At 43.8% G+C, this 17,283-nt stretch overlaps 1 protein-coding gene across 4 annotated transcripts in view; it reads left to right on the forward strand.

Moving 5' to 3' along the window:
- The window catches only part of VPS8 (VPS8 subunit of CORVET complex), an 86,198-nt gene that overhangs the window by 61,482 nt on the left and 7,433 nt on the right, over nucleotides 1-17,283 (forward strand). For all 4 annotated transcript variants that reach the window (XM_074877949.1, XM_074877947.1, XM_074877948.1 and 1 more), the window contains 5 exons: nucleotides 583-661; nucleotides 2,138-2,220; nucleotides 9,622-9,702; nucleotides 11,070-11,239; nucleotides 11,906-12,074. In XM_074877949.1, coding sequence (XP_074734050.1) covers nucleotides 583-661; nucleotides 2,138-2,220; nucleotides 9,622-9,702; nucleotides 11,070-11,239; nucleotides 11,906-12,074 — 582 coding nt within the window. The remainder of the gene's footprint in view (nucleotides 1-582; nucleotides 662-2,137; nucleotides 2,221-9,621; nucleotides 9,703-11,069; nucleotides 11,240-11,905; nucleotides 12,075-17,283) is intronic.

A 17,283-nucleotide genomic window follows, 5' to 3' on the forward strand; every position in this document is an offset into this window, starting at 1 on the left:
CTGTTCCACCTGCTGGAATTGCTTTGTTGATGCCCAAGTAAGATTGGACTCTGGTCAAATGAAGGACCAAGCTTTCCTGGTACAATATTATTTGAATTTTCACAACTCCTTTATCCTGCCTGGAGAATTTAGATGCCCCTTTCCAGTTGGGATCCATTTATTGTGCTACCCGTTATGTAAACAGCCTACACCAGGGAGTTTGCAGCTCCCATGGAAAAGTAGTTGGGGACTGAATGAAGTGAAAGTAGATTGTTGTCACAATTCCAGCAAAGAAATGGGTGAGAATGGAGGAGAGGAAGCAACAGGAGCCAAAGGTCTTCTGTGCTTAGATCCCAGTCCAATAGTATCTTGGTCTAAGATATGAGCAATCTAGACTGAAAGCAGATCCCTAAGTGCTTTGCTCTGAGGTTATTTTAACATGTTTCAGTTCTGTTCTATTACAGTAACGAGAAATGTAATTCTGTTCTTCAGAATGTGGAAGTGAGTCTTTGGGAATGGCCTCTGACACTGGTCACAGCTCATTTTTTAGTACTGCTGTGTTCTTACTGGGTTTTTTTTTTTCCTCACACGTGATTATTTCAGGCCCTCTGGTTTCCCCTGCTGGAGGCTATGATGTCCCCACAGAAATTATCTGGTTCTTCACAGTGTCGATACTCCGAATGTAAGTATTTTGGCTTTTGTGACCCCAAACATTAATCAAAATCTGTGTGCTGTCTCTCCTCCTCTACCGAATGAATAGAAGAAAAGCAGTTTTGTTACTCAACTCCTATATTCGCTGCTCCTGCAGTAGATCTGAACTGCAGTGGCTGTAGGACTGAGCTCTGGCTGGGCCTTTGGTAGGCTGCAGCTGTCAGTCAGATACTTTTTTTTTTTTTTTTTTGAGTCCTGAATGCAAGAGGGACCCTACTATAGCCTCTGCTAATATGCTGGTTCCATTGAGGATGGTCTCTTTGAAAAAGCCAAGGTGCACAGCATGTACAAAGGCTTTCTAGGTTGTAAGTAGGTTGCAGTCTGCACTTTAGGAACTTCTGACATAATACACTGTCGTCTCCTGTGCCTAGCTTTTTTGTGCATTTATCCCTGCACCAGTCTATTGTAGATAAAATCAGTAGAACTTGAATACATCAGCTAAATACTCTACTCTAGTTGTAGTGCCCTGAATCTGTTGTGGGTGTCAGCAGCACATCTTCGAAAGCCTCCCTTAATGGGAGACTTAAGACTAGTTAAGAAGGGACTTAGGTACTGTGGTCTTGGGACAGAATAAGGTCTTTTGGTCCATTCCAGCCCTGTGCTCCACAGTGATTGTAGTTATGCGTGGTTAAGGATCACAGCATATTACAGCTAAGTGTGGTGGTTCTCATGCTGTCCTTCCTCCATTTATTTCCTTCCAGTGACTGTTAGCTATATCTGGACTCCTGGGGATAGTCTGGCAGAGATCAGTAATCCAAAAATATAAATCACCTCTCTTCCCTCAAATCATTTTTTCCTCTAAATTCAGAATGTCCCCTAGATTATCCATTTTTGGGAGCTAATGCCTGAAGAAAAGTAATAACCTGAAGTGATACCAGAAATGATGAGAGAATAATACACTTGGATGCTGCATAACTATTTTGTATTCATTCCTAATGTGCATACTTCCCAAACTGCTCTAACTAGCTAATTATCCCCACAAAGAAGCTGAATTGCTGGGCCCGTGCATATCTTGATATTGGCTCTTACTTTGGGGAACTGGGGATCAAGGAACAAGTTTCATCAAAAGGGTAATGCTAGGAAGTTTTAGAGTCTGTGGCACTATAACATGGACAAGGCCTCCAAATTGGTTTTTGGTAGCAGTAGGAAAAGTGAATGACAGTGCTACAAACTAAGTCTCAAAATGTGAACAGTTAATATAGGTAGGGTGTGGGAGGGGAAGGAAGAGGCATCGTGATATCAAACTTTTAAATATAAATATACTTTCTGATACAAAAAGCTGTGTGTGCTTAGTGCAAAACATGCAGAAGAAAAAAATACAAAAACCCTTCTCAAACTAAAAAACATGAACTGAAATAAAACTCTTAATCTGAAAGACTGATCTCTCTTTACTCCTTGAATCCTAATGAACTGCTGGTTCATAAAACTTTTATGTTTGATATTTCAGCTTTGAAGAGTTTGACAATGCAAGTGCTGAACAACATGGCTGCATTTATCGCTCTTCCTTCAATCCTGCAGAGAATTCTACAGGTGAGTTTCTGAAGAGAAGCTTTTACCAAGCCGTGCTACTCAGTTATTGGGAAGAGCTGAACACATTCCTGATGTGACAGCAATTTCCAGGTTGTTAAAGATCAGATTAGCTAATTGTCTGGTTCAGAATATTTCAGTAAAAGTTCAGTTGGTGAGATATAAATTGGAAAAGCTGATAGAAAGACCTGGAAGACTTGATGCTCTGAGGAGACATGTGGGAACACAGAGATCTGTGAGAAGATAATTGAGGTAATTTCTGGAAACCAAATAAAATATTATCTCAAAGGTTGTGATTACTTTGAACTGAAACTTAGCAGTTTTAGGGGCAAAGCCGTTATAAATTTGTCAAAACTTGGAACTAAATTTGTCGAAAGTCATTTGGCTAAGGCTCTGGGATGGACAGTTGTGAAAACACTAAAGCAAAGTTTGGAGGCTTTGGAAAAAAAGTCAAGACTGGGCCATTTTGATTGATGGCACAATGTATTATTTTAGAGACGTTAGTGAGCAGCAAACACCCTGTAGAAGAAGTAATTTCGAAGGGGAATTTTGGGTGGAGTGATCACAAGCAGATATGATTTGTTAATTTGCAGAATAGATGAAAGATGAGGTTGGGATTTAATAGCAAACCTTGAGAAATGCAGAAAATGAATTAGAGAAATTGTCTGCATTGTGGAGTGGAATGATTGAAGGGCTGAGAACATGATGAATTACTCTTCAGGGTTTCTACTCCAGATGAGAGAAGAAAATGTAGAAAGCGGCTTACAGGCTTCATGGGGTGAACACACACCTTTAGCAACCTATTAGTTTTATCTTAATATTATGCACAATCTTGGATTTTGGAAAAAATCATAATTAAAGACAGTGAAAGATGTTGTAAAAGGGTGGATGAAAGCATGATCAAATGAAATGTGGTTTTATCAAAGGTAGAAAGTGTCAAGCAAACGTAATGGCTCTTCAATAACTTACTTCGTCTAGTTTTAACTGGGGCATTAGATACAGGTTTCCTATTGGGCTTGCTTTGATGTTTAATGTGGGCAGGAAATGATACAGAAGCTGTGAATTAATAAGTGGGGAGTTTGACAGGGAGGCTTTCCTGGCTTATGTTGAGAACTACCAGAGTGGGGTGAGAAGCAAACCAGCAACTACTGTGAAGATAACACAGCTGGGAGTATTGCGGTGTGGAGGAGGATCCTGTTCTCCCTTGGGATGAATAGAAATTCCTGTTTGCAGTCTTCAAATATTTCATCCCATTTCTGTTCTTAGCAGAAACAGAAAAACCCTTTTCTATAGAGGCTGGCATTCATGTCCTGGAGGCAACAGATGAGTGAAATGTATTTGACAGCTGTACAGTGAAATGGTTGGTGTGATGGCAGTATTGCAAAGGATAACGGGATGCTTACGGTGCATCACGTGAGGTACTTTTATTAGGGACATGTGTAAGGCATTAGTTAAAGCTGCATGTGCAACTCTGGTCGCTGGGTTTGGAGGCAGGAGGAAATTGCTCTTGCTCATTCCACTTCCCTGATCAGCCTTACAAATTCAGTCTGACAAAATAGAGATTTAAAAAGGCAAATGTTTTTGTACAACTGGAGCAAAAAACGGGAAGAGATGATGACTTTCTAAAATGCGTTTAGAGAGGAGGACTGAATTTCAGGTAAAGAATGTTAGTATCAGAACTTCATAAAATAGGAGTAGTAATTGGTACTTTGTAGCTCAGAAACAGGTGTAGGGAAAATAGTGTCATAAAACTCATTAGAAGATCCTATGGAAGGTGGTATTTGTTTTACAGGATCTCTAAATAAGTTGACTTTGCCTCTTAACACTTTGTTTTATAGATTCAGTCACACACCTAAGATGTATGGGAATGAGTGATCTGACCTGGATTGTTTGTGGGCAGTAGAGAGGGTGTCAGCCCCTTGCTGCCTCTCCGGGCTTCCTCTGATTGGCGATGACAACTTAGGCTTGGACAACTTAGTTAATGTCCTTCAGAAGTTGATGGCTGTTAGAAGGTGGATTTTTGCCTCTGAATCTCACTTAAGCTTCCGTAAATCAGAGACCAGATGGCTGCACATTTTGTTTTCCCTTGTTTGGAACCTAGGTTTGAAATACACATCTATAGTCTGCTCCCCTGTTGGGCTAACAGCAAAATGGTGTGTGATATTCTGCAAACTTGTCATCCTCCTCACCTTAGGATGTGGGGTCTTCCACTGTAATTGGTCTGTCCTGGGCTCTTATCAGTCTGTTCCCTTCAGTGCTTGACACCCTTCTCAGCTTTGCAGCTGGGAACAGTGTCCTTTGTTACCAAGACAGGCCATTCATTTAACCTTTTGTTCTTGTGCTAAAAAACACACATTTCCATTTGTACTGTGTTCATACCAAGCTTCGTTTCTGGATTTCTGGGATTGCATTGCTCTAGGTCACTTTTGCTTGTGTGTTTGTAGCTGTGTGGTATGAAACTATGAAACTTCAGGGCTTGCACTGGATGCTTCTAGGAGTTGTTCTTTGGGTTTTATTTTGGTGCACAGCATGGCTCGTGGAAGAATGTTGCTTTGAATTCAGCTGGAAAGATGATGTTGGGAATGGTGATGAGCCTTACCATGTGGCCATGTCTTTGGGTGCCCAGCTGAAATGTTCAGGGGTTCTGGACCCTTGCCACATTTGGGATCAGATAAGAAACTGCTGTGTTAGACAGCAGGGAGCACTGGATTTTTTTGCCTCCCTGTGTAGTGTGACGTGTCATCTGCTTCCTTGGATTATCTGGGGATGCCATTTCTTCTTGTCCTGCAGAGAAGAGTAACAACAGGGCACGCATACATGGTGTTTCCCCAGAACACTCTATCTCAACAGCTTTCTCAGCTAGAAAGATCTCTATTTTGTTAGCCCTGGGTGGGTATTCCTTTTGCAAAGCTGTGTCGTTGCTCTTTGAAGCTATGTAGAAATTCTAAACCCTGGTGCCAAACCGTTCTGTCTTGGCTCTGAGCAGTATGTAAGGCCCCGTTCAAAACGTTAGTCATGTGCCCCTTTAACTGTGACCATAAGTAAATTCTTAAACCAACTCTTCTGGGCCCTGGAGAACATACAGCCTTTCCCAAGCCCTCGAAATATTTCTGTGAAACCAAAATCATAAGTGGTGCTTGACTGAAAATGCCCTCACAAGCTGTTCCAACAGAGGTCAAATCTTGGTGGTAGAGCATAGATGGACTGGAGCTGCAGGTCTGGAGGGTAGAACAGCTGCTCAGGAATTAACTGGGGCATTTTTTGTAAGATGGAGGACAAGAATAATCTGAGGTAGATTATCTTGCCTTTTCTGAAAAGGAATTAGAGTATTCCAATTTTAGTGGACTGTTCTTCCTCTTCTGGACTTAACTGCTTATAGATTTTACTTTATGCAAATGTTAACTTTGCAACCAAAATGCTGTGCTAAAGGCACCTTGCAAAGGGCTATGACCCGACTCCACAGCTTTCACAGAAAGTAGATAGGCTCCTGGCATCTGCTTATTACAGCATATTGACTCAACTTTATATAATTGAAGTCATGTAAAATAACAATTTTATGTTCTTGCTCATCCTTAATAATGTTGTAAAATTATTTATTAAATAGAAAGTCTGAAATAACCGTATTAGGAGAGATACAAGAGGAATCCTCTTGAGCATTAAGAAAAATTCCATGTCGTTAAGGATGTGAATGCTGTCTAAAGAGGGCTGAAAGGTTGAGTGTTAATTCCCTTACAAAGCTGTAATCTTTCATGAATGTTTTGTAAGTAGATGCAGCTGATGCCTACTACAGAATGGAGAGCTGGAGAAGCCAGAAATTTAAAATCTACCTGTAGGAACCCCAAAGTAGGGAAGGAACCTCTAAAATCTGTTACAGAGTGGAAGCAGAAAGATCCAAAAAGCATTTGTTTGAATTTTTTCCATCCCTGCTTAGGGCCCTGCCTGTTTTTTTTTTCTTCCAGTCCTGAAGGTCAACACTGGAACTAGTTTTATGTGCAATAGTTGCTCTGTCCCCTTGCAGATGGGACGAGCTGCAAGCGAATGTGTTTTCTGAGTTCATAGTGCATTTATTAGCACAGTTCTGTGAGTGCAGTTAGCAAAGAAAGGGCTATTTCCTGGAGCTGGGAAGAAATGGGAAATGGAGGAAATGGAACTGGCTGAAAGGCTGCGTGAGCACTCCTGGCTTGCATCTGGATACCCGCCAGCTGTTCCTGATCTGTCTGTTGGTAGCAGCACTGGGCAGTGAGCTTGGCTTTGCCTTACCATGCTGAGCCTTGCCATGTCCCCAGGGAAATAGTAGCCTGGAAAGTGTAGCTGTGATCTGTTCCTGGCTTGGTGCAACTTACTGTTATTAATGTGCCATCCCGTACAGTGTATTTGGAGCATGCATAAATTCCAAACTGAGACAAATTTTATAAGGTGGAGTTAATGAAACATATTCCTCCATAAACGTAAGTGATCCCACAAGGCTCTTGTGACTGTAAATTTTGTGGGGGCTGAAACCAGGAAACTGGAAGAAAGCATTATAACTTGCTGGAAATGTGAAATTACAGCTCTGGATTCCATGCTCAAGGCAGGTAGACAGCTGCAGCCCAGGCCTGTGAAGCACTGTCTTCTTCAGTGGCTGCTGGCAGGAAATGTGCATGAGCTTCACTTGTACTCGACTGCCAGGCTCGGTGTAAGGCTTTGTGAGACCACACAGTTCCTCTTCAGAGAAAAGTCCCATTCTCTTCCTACCTGCCATTTTTTTAGAGATCATGAAGCGTGACTTGAGAAAAACTGAGCGACTAAAAGCTGGCCCTCAGACTCGCATTCTTCCTCTGCAAAGCTGTAGGTGACTCTTTTATTCCCCTCTCTTCATTTATCTTCTTCCTTCTCTATCCAGACAAGAAACAAGTTGCTTTGGAAGTCTCTACTTGCATCTTGGCAAGTTTGAGTTACTATATGTAAATGATTGTACAGTTTGTGAGTTACCTGTTTGAGTTTCTTTGGCCATATACTTGAGTGCTTTAGAAAAGTATCTGGTGGATGCAAAAAGAACTTACTCTATGGATCACGTACATGCTGCGTTGGAAGTCCTGAGTTCCCCGTTGCCCTCCATAATTCATATGGTGGCTCAGTGCAGTGTACTTTCTATGCTGTTGCTTCTCAATTATGCATGTAGAAAGAAAACTTAGTGTTGTTTGAGGCTGTGCTGTTCACCTAGCAAAAAAGTAGCCTCTGCAACATGTCAGGCTCTTCTGTATATTCCAAATCTACAGCTGGTTTTGACTCAAGTGATATTACTCAGGGTGGTTTTTATTTAGGCTGCCTGTCACATTTCCTCTGAAGACTGTTCAAAAATTGCCTGACGTAGTTTCTGTAGCTGTTTTGGTGATCTCTCTGGCTATCTTGCAGTGTAACCTGCATGCTACTTTGGTTGTCTCTGTCAACTTGTTTTTTCACTCTTGATTATCCTTTCTCTCCCTCACCCTCAGTCCCAGCATGGAATCAGTCTTGCTCCTACCCCTTTTCTCATTCCTCTCATCCAGAGATTGTTCATCAGCTCCTTCTGTTCCAGTTTCCACCGTATCTCCATCATTTTTCTACTCTCTAGGTTAGTTTCCTTTTCACATCTTGCCAGTCTGTCTCTACTGTTTTTGCCAATGTTTTGTCCATTCCACCAGTCAGCTTCCTCAGTTTCCAGCAGGCTTCCCCCATATCCTTCCCAGCAGGGCCAAATGCTTTTTTCCAGGTCCAATTCAACGACTGTCTGCCAGTCTCTGGGATTTGTGTGGTACACAAAGACGATTTCCCCTGATCCTCTTTTGAGGTGCTCCTGAGTAGACTTGTTCTGATTATAGGCATGTGTGTGCCTCGCTGGTGCCAGTTTGGGGTGGGGAGGGCACAGCCTTGCTCTTTTGCAGATCAGACTGGCTGGGCCACAGAGACGGAACTGAAGCTGGGCTGCGCGGTGTGGATCACACCACTTCTTTGCTTCCCGTTTATGTTAAAGATACAAAGATGGCCTGGATGCCAGCTGGTTAGCCAACATCTTGCAGGGCATCTTCTTTAGCGAAACATCGTTGTGTTGCGCTCTAGTCTGATCTTGCTGTCGCTGCAAAGACAAGTAGGAGGAAGTTGTGTTCCTGGCACGTGTGTGTTGGAAATGATGCCATGTTGCATGTTAGTAGGGGACAGGGCACCTCTGCAACTGCATGGCGAGGTCTTTCAGGGTCAGTTCTGCCCAGGAGACACTAGTGCTGGTGGCTGCTAGCCCTTGTGGCCCCGAGGAGCTGTCAGCAACCTCTCAGCATGCTGGTTGTTGGTATTTCCTGGCGTAGTCCAGTGCACCCGTGAGCAGAAGCTTGCTCTCTTGTTGTGCAACGGTGCCCAGCAGGAGGGAAGGGCATTGCAGAAGTCTCTCCCCTCTTGCAGTGCTTTGCCCATCTCTGCCTGTTTGAGAGGCTACACACTGTCACGGAGAGCAGCTCCCAAAGGGCTCCTTGCTAAGCTCAGCCCAGAACAGGGAGATGCATCCCAGACCAGGGTTCCTGTCCTGCACTGAGCAATGAATGCTTCAGAGGGTGCCAGAGTGGCTGTGGAGGAGAAGGGGATGTTTGGTTGGGAGCAGGCCTGAGGAAGGTGGTTGAGATGCACCAGGGCCTTGACTTGTAGAACAACCCTTCACTTGTGCTGCTGGGACATGGAAATAAAGCTGTTCAGGGCACATGGAGAGCATCCCTGCAGCAACAGAAGAGCCCCAGGCACCTGTTCCCCAGATGACGTACTGTTACCTGGGATGTGAGACCAGGTTTGCCCAGGATTCCTGCATATTGCTGTGCAGCTGCACAGCCCACTGGGTCTGTGCTCTTTCAGCTGCAGCTCAGGGGGTGTTGAATGAGCTTGGGGGTGACCTGGGGATGCAGAGAGACCCAGGAGTGAATTACTCACTGACCCAGGCCAGAGCACCCTGGCAGCCTGGGGCCCAGAGCCCTGCAGGCAGCCCAGCAGCTCACCACCAGCAGACACCTGTAAGCAGTTGGTGTCAAGTGGCAGCACAGATGGAGTTGATACCTCCTGTGTCACTGTTTTCTGGTGTTTTCTTTGATATTCCTCAAGTGCGTTCTCCAGTCAGCTCTCGCATCTCCCGAATGAAGTTTGCAAAGTCACATCTGAAGTATTTTGACCCGAGCACAGTAATTAGTATTGATGTTGTCATCTACTCAGTTTTGCTAGTTATCAATTTTCCCATCAATACATAGGATAATTCTGCTGTCCTTGTGCATGTACAGCGTCTTCAAATCTGGAGTCGTAACTTCCGCTTGTGATGCTAATCTGCAGAGGAAAAAAAAAAGATTTAAAAAAAAAAAAGCCATAATGGTCATATCCTGTGATTCAGCTGCAGCTTTTCATTTCTTCATACAGGATCCAGTTTATGGAAAAGGGAAGCTCGGAGAAATTCAAGGACTTGTCTTGGGAATGCTGGACACTTTCAACTATGAACAAGTAAGTTGCATGCATTTCTGTTTCGTCCACTGCCGTATACAGGGATTGCTTTTAGCTATCTACCCTAGTACTTTCTCATTTGCCATTTCTCTCTGCAGGACGAAGTAAATGGACATGCAAGTGATTTATATTTGTGTGATTGGGGGAAGGGGAACGAGTTTGTATTGCTTACAGACAGATGGCAAGTGAAGGGACTGACAGGTACATGGCAAACACTTCTGTAGTTCAGTTAAATGTACTGGAAGGATGAACAACTGCTTTTTTTCCAGCTCATCCTGCAATTAGGGATTCAAAGGCACAAAACCAGTATGTTTTGTCTTTTTATGCGGTTTTAAATAAGACCTCTTTTAGTTAGGCTGTTCTGCCTCTTCCCAGTGGTAATGCTGCACTTCCTTTGTCACCTGATGAGATTTCTCCTTTATCTCACTCCTGCCTTTCTCTGTCCAATCTTAAATCCCAGGCAGCATCCAAACTTCAACAGTTTTCTAAAACTCCTTTTCCCCAAAACAGAACGCACAGTCTTCCTCCAAACTCACCCTCCCTCTTTCTGCCTACCATATGGCACTGCCCATCCTAGCTACTGCTCAGGCCTCTATGCAGCAGCATCCAAATTAAAAATAAAATGGGCAATAGCTTTACTGTAGAGGGCTGAACATGAAGATCCATTATCTCTGTTTGAGTTCTTGGTAAAGTTCTGCTCTGAGCAGCACAGGTCCTCTGTCATTGCCTGGCAGTTGTTTGGTACAGGCTGCATGAACCACTGGTGCAACCTCTGCAGCCTTTCGTGAGTTGCTGCTACAGAGCATCGATAGATCACGGACCAGAGCACCTATACCTGATACCTATTGGTGCTGAAAGAAGTACTGACTGCTAAAAAGTAAGGGTATTTTGCTCTTGGCTTTTCAGAAATGGAAATCTCAGTTGGGAAGGACTAGCAGATGAGAAGTTCGGTGGGTTTTTTGTATTTTAATTGTGATAGTGCATTTGGGCTTTGATTTTTATCAGCACATTTCCCCTAAAATGGGGAATGTAAGCAGTAGCTTACCAAGTAAAGGAAAAGGAGGATGGTCTGGTATGGAAGATGACAAAATGAGCCTACCATCTCTCTTTTAATGCTCTTTGACAAAAATCAATAAAGGACTTATCTATTTAAGAGTGAAAAGATACTGCCTCCATTAACATGTGATGAAAGGATAAGTATTTTGAGGGCAGTGGCTAGAAAGCATAAAGAGAAGCAATTTTGTTGGGTTGGTTTTCTCTTAGTAATCAGCTGCTAAGCTGATTATGAAGAATTGATCGGTATGGAGTTTCTGCAGTCTGGAGATGACAAAATGACCTGGTTATTCTGTATATTGTCTTCCACACAGACTCTTTTAGAGACAACTACGAGTCTTTTAAACCATGATCTCCACTGGTCCCTGTGTAACCTAAGAGCTTCTGTCACTAGAGGGCTTACCCCAAAGCAAGATTACTGCTGCATTTGTCTACAACAGTACAAAAGAAGGCAAGAAACTGCTGATGAAATCATTGTTTTCAGGTAAGGGGGTAGGGTCACAGCTGTGGTCATGTTAGTAGTTCTAAAAAAAAAAAAAAATTTAAAAAAAGCGACTGGTCTTTGACTTGCAGAGGTATTCATATGTATTCCAGTGAGCTTGTATCCCTGCTCCCTTGCACTGTAAAAGGGCTGGCTAATCAAAGCCATTAGAGACAGCCTTCTTTGCATGCAGCCAGCTCTGTATCAGCTGGAAAGAACTGCCTTACAGTTCTGTGAGAGCTGTTCAGTAAGCTGTCCGTTTATCTGTCATCTCTCCCAGCAATGCAGTTTGTGCAGTTGCAGCACCCTGGGTTCGTTTGCCTGTATTTGTGCATCTCGGATCTACTTGCAGCCCTGGCTACCTACTCTGTTGGCATCTCCGATATTCCTCTCTGTGACCAGATGGCTGTAAAATAAGACAAGATCATTATTACCATAGTGTTATGATCTGTAGCTGTATCGGCAAATGGGCATCTACTGTTGTTTTTGCCAGTCTAGAAATACTGCAGCAGAGTGTGAAGGTACCAAGGGAATGTGCACGCTGCTGATGTGTATTTACAGACAACCAGCCTTCTTTTCCATTGACTGGTGATTTCCCCTCCGAAGCGTAGAGCTGTTGAGCTATGTTACCCTGCTTTCAAGCACCTAGCAGAATTCTTCTCTTTACAGCTGTGGCCACTTGTACCATTCGCTGTGTCTGCTGAGTAAAGAGTGTGGGACGGTAACTAAGGGCCTGATGAGGTGGATGTGCTATAAATGCAACTCGAGTAACAAGGGAGGAAAACTGATCGAGAACTTCTCAGAGCTAAAAAAAGGAAGTGGAGCATCCTTGGCACAGGTAAGGTTTGTGAGGTGGTTTCTCTTCAAGTAAACTTCGAGCAGTGCTTATAGACTTCGCCACTTTGTTCTCATGTCTGTCTTTGCTTCCAGACAAGCCCGTGATCAGTAACTGTCAAACACTATCAGCAGCTAACTAGTCACGCTTAGGAATGTCATTTTGTTTTGGCGTGGGCATACAGAGCTGTGGAAGTAATGGAAATGTGTTCGTCCAGAAGGTCTGGGAACTGCTAGCCAGTGTGAGGGGAAGCTGGATGCTTGCAGCTGGTTGCCTGCTAGATGCATCCGCTGTTTTGTCTTGTTTGTGAGAGCCTGAGGACAGTTTCTTTCAAACTATTTTAGGTGTTTTTTATATAAAACTTGTATTCAAAGCTGGCATGTTCCTTGTGATTGGGTTGTGGAGCCTCCATTCTACCTTCCTAACAGATAACCTGGCTCTGGGTAAAAGATGTGGAACTGATTTGACTCGCCAAGGCAATGTTTTAAGAAGCTTGTGTGTAAACAAGACCGATGCAGCTAAATCTGGGTGAGAGAACAGATAACGAGTTCATATTTATTGTCAGTATTTGTGTGCAAGAAGTTTCACCATCCCCAATTCAAACAGAAGTCCAATCTCAATGTGCATGCTTCTGTATTTTCCCTGGCATGGTACTGTAGATTGTAAGCAAAAATGGCAGGTAGCTTACTGGGCTGTCTTTTAGGGATATTGCACTGTGGGGAGCTGAGCTCTGCTGCCCTGTGCTCCAGCGAAGGTGGTCACTGGCGGGGGTTTGTTACTAAACTCCTCAAGGTACTTCATGCATTTGTCACCACACAGATGCATGCAAAGCAGTGTTTTTTCACTTCTGAAACCTAAGTAATTCAATCTTGGAGTATGTTTTTATAGTAGTACTGTAGTTTTCTCCTAGCAGATTATTTCAATTTCTGCCAAATCAATTCCGATCAAAAGATAGCTAACAGCATTAGTCAACTTCCATCAGCTTCTGTATTAACAAAAAAAGAAGCTTCCTGCTTGAAGGGGGGCTTGGGGGAAAAGTAATCTGTGAGGAATATATGGAGCACAGTGCAATCTTTACAGTCAAACTTACATAGCGGCAAAGAAAAACTTTCCCAGGAGATTGTAAATCCACTGTGGTCCAAACAGTCTGCTTACAAATGCTCATCGTTTTGTGTACCATCCTGCTCAGTGAAATATGCATACTGGCTCTAAAGTTAGACAGATTCAGCAGCCCCATATTTTACCCTCTACACTTCTGCTCCAAAGGAATGTGTGCAAATGGGTGTGACAGACCAGGTTTAGCTTTAGAAGCTAAAGGCAAAATTAAGTACTAAAACTATCATTCACCATTAAAGTGCCTGACATTTTGTAGCAGTGCCTTATAACTTGGTTATCACTGGATTTTCCATGGGCTAGTCACAGGGAGAACCCCAGTGTGTTTTAATGACAGTCTGGATGTACCCCGTAGCAGAATGAAGTGGAAAATGCTCCAGGTGACGTGGGAATGATCAGGACAGGGAGAAGATGCTTCCCCCTTATTTAACTGATCTGTCTCTAAAAGTGAGGGACTGGCTGGGACTTGGGGCTTAAAGGGAGACCTGGAAAGACTGGATGGGGAAGAAAAAGAGTTACAGCACAGTTCATCTAGCACTAGCTAGAAAATGTCCATGCCAGACCATCTGAGTGTGCTGGATGCTTCCCTGCTGCCTGTCATGTGCTCTTGGCAGCGCAGCCCATCCCCTGCTCCGCACACAGCCGGCCCAGTGGAGCTTGGCTCTGGCTCTTCAGAGCCCAAGCACTGCCTCAAGCCCCCCTCCTCCTCCTCCTGATGTCCCAGATCCTCTCCAAGTTTGTGATGTTCCTCACATATTTAAATTATAATATTTAACTGTTGTACTCGCATGTGATTAAACTGTTGCACAGTCAGATCTTAAAAAAGCTGAGTATTTTTAGACTTGGCAAAAGACTGTAAAATCTCTAGCTTCTCCGGGAAGTTTGTTTGTTTAACAATAGCTGCTCAGTAGTGTTAATTAACCCTGTGAGGTAACGATTCATCTGGCCAGGCAGTAGTCTGAGTTACAGAAGAAGCTTTTTCTTTTGGGGGAAGTGCTGAGAACGCGCAGTGGAGGAGGTGGGTGTGCCTATTGCCTGGCTCTGCTGGAGCCAAGAGCAGAAGGGTGAGGAGAGCTACCTGGGGCACAGAAGTCCTTGCTGGAGGCAGGCTGGTGCATGCCGGTATGGCAGGGTTTGCTCTTGTGCAGCCTCAAGTAAATTTAAGCAGAGAATTAAGCATGAAAACAGCTAAGCTCCCCGTGCTTGTTTTGACATGGCAGTGGTCTGTGCAGAATTGAGGTCTGTTTGAAAGGCGCATTTTCTGCAGTAGCCTGGCAGATAATGCACGATGCTGCAGAGAGGAGATGCAGGCAAGCAAAGGGATGGAAGGAAAGGGGTGACTGCAGGGCTCCCCCCCACCCTGAGCCACATTCATGTGTTCCCAAGGGTCTTCCTCAGCCTGGATCCAGGATAGCAGCGGTCACTGCTCTCTGGTGTCACCCCAGGCGCAGAAGGGATTTATTTCTGTTTGTCACAAGGTTTGTTCAGCCTTTTGGTGCTGCAGTTCTCTGGTGGAGGGCTTCTCTGCATTCCCTCTCGCTGCCGCCGACACCAGGCACACCCAGAGGGCTGTCTCCGTTCAAGCTGCTCTTGCTACCTCAGCTGGTGTTTCCGCGAACAAGGAGCAGGAAATCCCAGAGGAAGGTTACGCTGACACAGTTGTGCTTCCAGCCCTGCCTTCCCTAGGCCCCAGAGAGCCAGCTCCAAAGCTTCTGGAACATTTTACATATAGATCTGTGGGGAGGGTATTTCTTTGCAACCCCTTTGACGACCCTGAAAGGTTAGTCTGTCTCTTGTCAAATATCTAATGTGGTTTTTTTTTCCCCACAGTGAAGTCTTCAGTTTAGGTATTTATTTTCTTAGCAGGCCTTGAATTAGGACTAGATTCATACTGAGAAATGCCACTGAGCATCTGGAGTGCATTTCATAGTACTGACTCTGCTCTGCTGAAACAAAGACTGTCAGTTTGAATTTTGCAACGTTGTTGAGATTTATATGTGAAACGACAGCCCAAAAGACAGTCTTTTCTCTGTCCCTGCTTTGCATGCATGACTTCTGTAGCAATTGCCTTGAAATTGGGGGAGGTGGAGAGATGCCACAAGCCAGCACTGAACCGTTATTGAATCTGGTGATAGCATTTATTTAAATGGAGCCTTGCTGTGATGAAGCCTTGAGACATTCTGCCCCAGTGAAGGGGAACAGCCAGAGAAGGGGAAAGTGACTTTTTCCTCTGTTTTTGCTACCAAAAGATTGTGCTTTCCATGTTATCCCCTAACCCTTGCTGTCTTCCCAAGGGTCATCTTCTGGGTCTAAACTGATCATCTTTCCTCTCTTCCTTACCTTATACCATAAATGAGTGTTAAAAGACATGAAAGCTTGTGTTTGCAGTGGGTTCTTTTAATCCAATTTAAAACTTGCAGTGCTTTTTTGTTTTGTGGTGTTTCGAATTAACTGAGGCATGTTAGGTGAAAGCACCGTAGCTGGGCTGCTGCCTAAAGGCGTAAGTGAAGTACTCCTGATATCTTAGTCACTGATCTCCAAAACTAATTTGCCTTGTTTCAGTGAGCTAGTTTGTGTTTTCCATTTATTCTGCCAGCATGCATACTCATACTAGGGACTGGGGAGAGGAACACAGTCTTGGCTCTTGGGCCATAAACTCTGCAGAAAATGCCGTGAACCCCTAAACTGACATGTTGTGGTTATTCCGTGTTTGAGAATGTGCCTAAGTTCTAAGAGCACTGTTGTTAGAGCTGTCCAGATGACAAATATGTTTTATTCAGGAGTTTAATCCTGTCAAGTCACACCAGGATGGACAATGAATGGAATCCGTAGTTAATCCGGTTTGTCAGGCTCTACCTTTGAGCTCTGTTCTGCAGCCTGCTGCCAGCATCCCTCTTTGCAACGCAGCCTTCCATCCAACCTGGAGCTTCTTGACCGACTTCCACCTGTGAGGTGTTGGCACTGTAGTGTGTCACTTCACTGAGATGTTAAACATCCCTCTGCAGCATGTCTGTGTGCTTACAATCGGGTAAGAATGAAGGTTTAGGACGTTTTTTTTCCCAATACTTCTTTTAGAGCTAGACAAATGTTACATGACCTCTGTCAATCAGTAGACAGAGCCAGTTTTGCTAGTTCCAGTCACCATCAGTTATTAGCCTGACTCCCAGCAATATCAGAATTTTCCAAGGACTTTATAACTTTGAAAGTATCCAGCTGTGATTTCCCTGCCCCCCCTCCCCCCAGTAACACCAAACAGACAATTAGCGTTTCATACAGTTACAAGATTGTGCATTCTTCTCCGTAGAGAATATTCCCACATATGCATTAACTGAGAAAATGCCCAGTCCTTTAGCTTTGGAGCTGGCTTTGGTTGTAGATTCCTTAACTTCTTCAACAATGTGTGCAAAATCCATGTGAGGAAGGAACTAGAGACACTTTGTGTCATTGGCCTCTCATCAGCAGAACATCTCTGTGTTAAGACTTCTGGTATTGGAGACAAAAGTGATTTAGTAAGAAGAAAACTCGGTGCAGGAGTCTTAACTAGCAGGTAGAGGAGGACGGGCACCAAAACTAAAACTGAATATAAAATACAACTTTAAAGAGACTAATTTCAAAACCATAATTATCCCTTAGCAGCTTTTAAACCAAAATTGATTGTTTTCTTGCACTTTTCATTTGGGGTGGGGGTCTAATTTGTTTTGTTGAGTGTTTTTTTGAGAAAATCAGACTGACTTGGAACTATTTCCCCTGGCTTTCATATATAGCAATCTGTAACCTGGCAGAAGTTTCATTTTCCTGTCTACAATCTTGCACTCCAGGACCTGTGCGAGGCTAACACGAAGCAGACACAGCTGACTCCTAAACTGCCTAAAGCCAAGACCCGTGAGACTGACTGCCCTGCGCTCCTAGGGTCACCTGGGAAAGTGGTGTGTCCTGGTTAAGAGAAAAGATGGCAAAATTTCACTGGGCAGTCTTTGCTTTGCTTTACATCTCAATTTCAAAGAAACTATTCCTACGGTCTGATGAAAATTTCCTCCCTTTTAATAAAACATTTCATATCTAGGAGGATCTGTAGCACAGACTCATTTTAATACAGTGA

Source organism: Strix uralensis, chromosome 9, assembly GCF_047716275.1.
Source record: "Strix uralensis isolate ZFMK-TIS-50842 chromosome 9, bStrUra1, whole genome shotgun sequence".
Classification (NCBI taxonomy): Eukaryota; Metazoa; Chordata; class Aves; order Strigiformes; family Strigidae; genus Strix; species Strix uralensis.